Raw genomic sequence first — 2500 nt, forward strand, 5'->3', positions numbered from 1 at the left:
AAAGAACAGGCCTCGATTATTTAAAGGCTGGATAGTGTTATCCAACAGATCAATCTCTATCCGGTGGATAGTGCAATTAGTTTCCCCAATACTTAGCCCCTGCATAGTGATTTATCCGTCGATTAGCGCTATCCAACGTTTGAACAACCAGGCCCAGGACTCCATACTCAACTTGCCCAATAAGGAAAAAAAAAATTACTAACTTTAAATACGATTTAGCTTCAGTCAACTTTGGGGCTCATCTGAAGTTTTTTGTTTATTGATTATTATTGTTATGATTTTTTTTGGGCAGCATGGAGGCTGCTAGGGATATATACACAAGACATACAAAGATTGCAAGGCATCTTTATATGTATGTCACCAAAGCATATTATATGTTTTGACCCTTATCACCTCAACATTAGGTCGATCATTTTCCCTTAACTCGCCTTAACTCGCACGAACTCGCAACTGATAGGGAAGCTCAATTTTTCATTATCTCGCCTTAACTCGCCTAAACTCGCATTAGCTCGCACAATCTCGCGGCGAGTTAGGGTCCCAGAGTAGGCCAAGACAACTAGGGAGTTTCGCTTTGTCGCTCAATCACTTTCTTTTGACTCATAAGTTACAAATGTGCAACCAAAGCATAATTATGAGAAAAAGTAATAGAGAAATAATAAAGCAGCACCCGGGGTACGATTGGCTATGTGCACCACTTTGTTTCTTCATCGCTTAGTCATTTTGGCATCTATTGTACAGGCATGATAAGTTAAGGTACATGATGATGAAATACAAATCAAAGGGGGAGGTTCCTATTTCAGTGATGGCATGAGTCAGCAAAGAAATAAGTACTTAGACGGAAGCTTTTATAAAAAACAAATATGTGCATCATAGCACAAGCGAAATCAAGTGCATGATAAAAACTGTGATATTTTCAGTAGCTAAGTGGAATGTTTACGATAGGAATAACCATGCAGTGGTTAGCAATTGTGGCATCCTTGCTTACCATTTGCATCGATAACCAAAAGTGAAGACTTTGCACTAATCAAAACAAAACAAAAAAATATTTGCAATTCTAATATGGATATCAACTCTTATGCTAAATACCCCATCAAACCGTAACAATATTCAATAAAAAGGAAGGTCAGTAAAACTCTCTTTCACTCAGCTCTAAGGCTGGTTGACAAAATCTGGAATTATAATCCTAAATCCTCATTTAGAGAACAATTACCATTCCGCCAACGCCCTCAATTCTACAGGTTGCAGCTAAGCGTCCTTCTTTACTGATTGCAACGGAAGGTAGAGGAGAAAGGATCGATTTTTTTTCACGGAGCATAGTTTCCTTATGAAACACGCCATCTTTAGTGTACATTTCCACTGTCAGTGTGAAATCCAGCCACAACAACCAATCAATTTTCACGACAAAGACATATTCACCTTGTGGATGAATATCCAAACCACGAAGGAGCTTAGTGCGCTCTCGGCAGACTGCGAACTTGTGCTTTTCTACACCATCCTCGTCGAATACGATGCAAACCTCTTGACGAGAGTCCAGCACAAACATCTGTCCACTAGGTCCGACAGCGGCATCTTCTGCACACCTCAAGATCCCTTTTCCAAAGCTACGCTTATATCTTCCATTAAGGTCGTATACATGGACCACATTTACTGCTAATACCAGCACGTTGCCTTTGCCAACTCTCAGTTTTGAGAAATACCCTTCCCCCAGCACATAGAACTTCATGTTCAGCTCAGTTCTGTTGAAAACTTGAACTTCCAGTTTATCCCCACCGAATAGAACCAGAACGTAGTTATTGTTGTTCTCATCAGTAGCCACATCAAGCAACTTGGCCCTAGCGTCGTCAGTTTGCACGTGTGGGTCGAAGTTGTAAATAAATAACCCACTGTTATCAAAAACCTTGACGCTTTTATCATCGTCTACTAAAATAAATTCTTCACCCGCGTTTATTGCAATTCCTTTGGCGTTCCTCAGCTTGTGATCATCTTCTCCGTCCTCGCCAAATGACCATAAAATACCGCCGTAATCAATGTCAAGTGTTTGTAAAACTCTCATAACGCGTCCGTCCCTTAGTGGATCGATTTTCTCATTTTCTACGTCAATAGTGGGATACGTGCAAATATCTAAGGCATTACCAGTGTGTTGCCGGACATTGTTAATTGCGCGATTCATCCGCCAAACAGCTACAATAATTTCTTTTCGTTCTTTCCCTTTAAATGGAGCCCAGATTGCGTCTAGGACACCTTTCTTCAGCTCCGATTTAAAGTTGCTCTTAACATCTTGTCGAATGTGGAGGTTCTGAAGACATGTTTCGCACTCTATTAATGCATCTTTCAGGGCACTCTTCATTGATGAAGATGACAACTGGCTCGCCGGTTGGCCCAGGATTCTTACAGCTGAATCAAGGATTGTTGCCATCACTCGATACCGAACAGCAGTAATGTGCTCAAGCGTACTGAGAGATCCAGTGTTGCAAGCTTCGGCTGCTTTATCACGAGCGAT

The 2500-nt window shown here is 41.1% G+C and overlaps 1 protein-coding gene across 1 annotated transcript in view; it reads right to left on the minus strand.

Moving 5' to 3' along the window:
- Window positions 1-127: 127 nt before the first annotated feature.
- Window positions 128-2500, minus strand: part of LOC138052524 (uncharacterized) — a 3567-nt gene continuing 1194 nt past the window's right edge. Inside the window, exon 1 of the mRNA XM_068899063.1 lies at window positions 128-2500. This exon is cut by the window's right edge and continues 1194 nt beyond it. Coding sequence (XP_068755164.1) covers window positions 1196-2500 — 1305 coding nt within the window. The 3' untranslated portion in view covers window positions 128-1195.

The sequence above is a fragment of the Montipora capricornis genome, chromosome 1, assembly GCF_036669925.1.
Source record: "Montipora capricornis isolate CH-2021 chromosome 1, ASM3666992v2, whole genome shotgun sequence".
Classification (NCBI taxonomy): Eukaryota; Metazoa; Cnidaria; class Anthozoa; order Scleractinia; family Acroporidae; genus Montipora; species Montipora capricornis.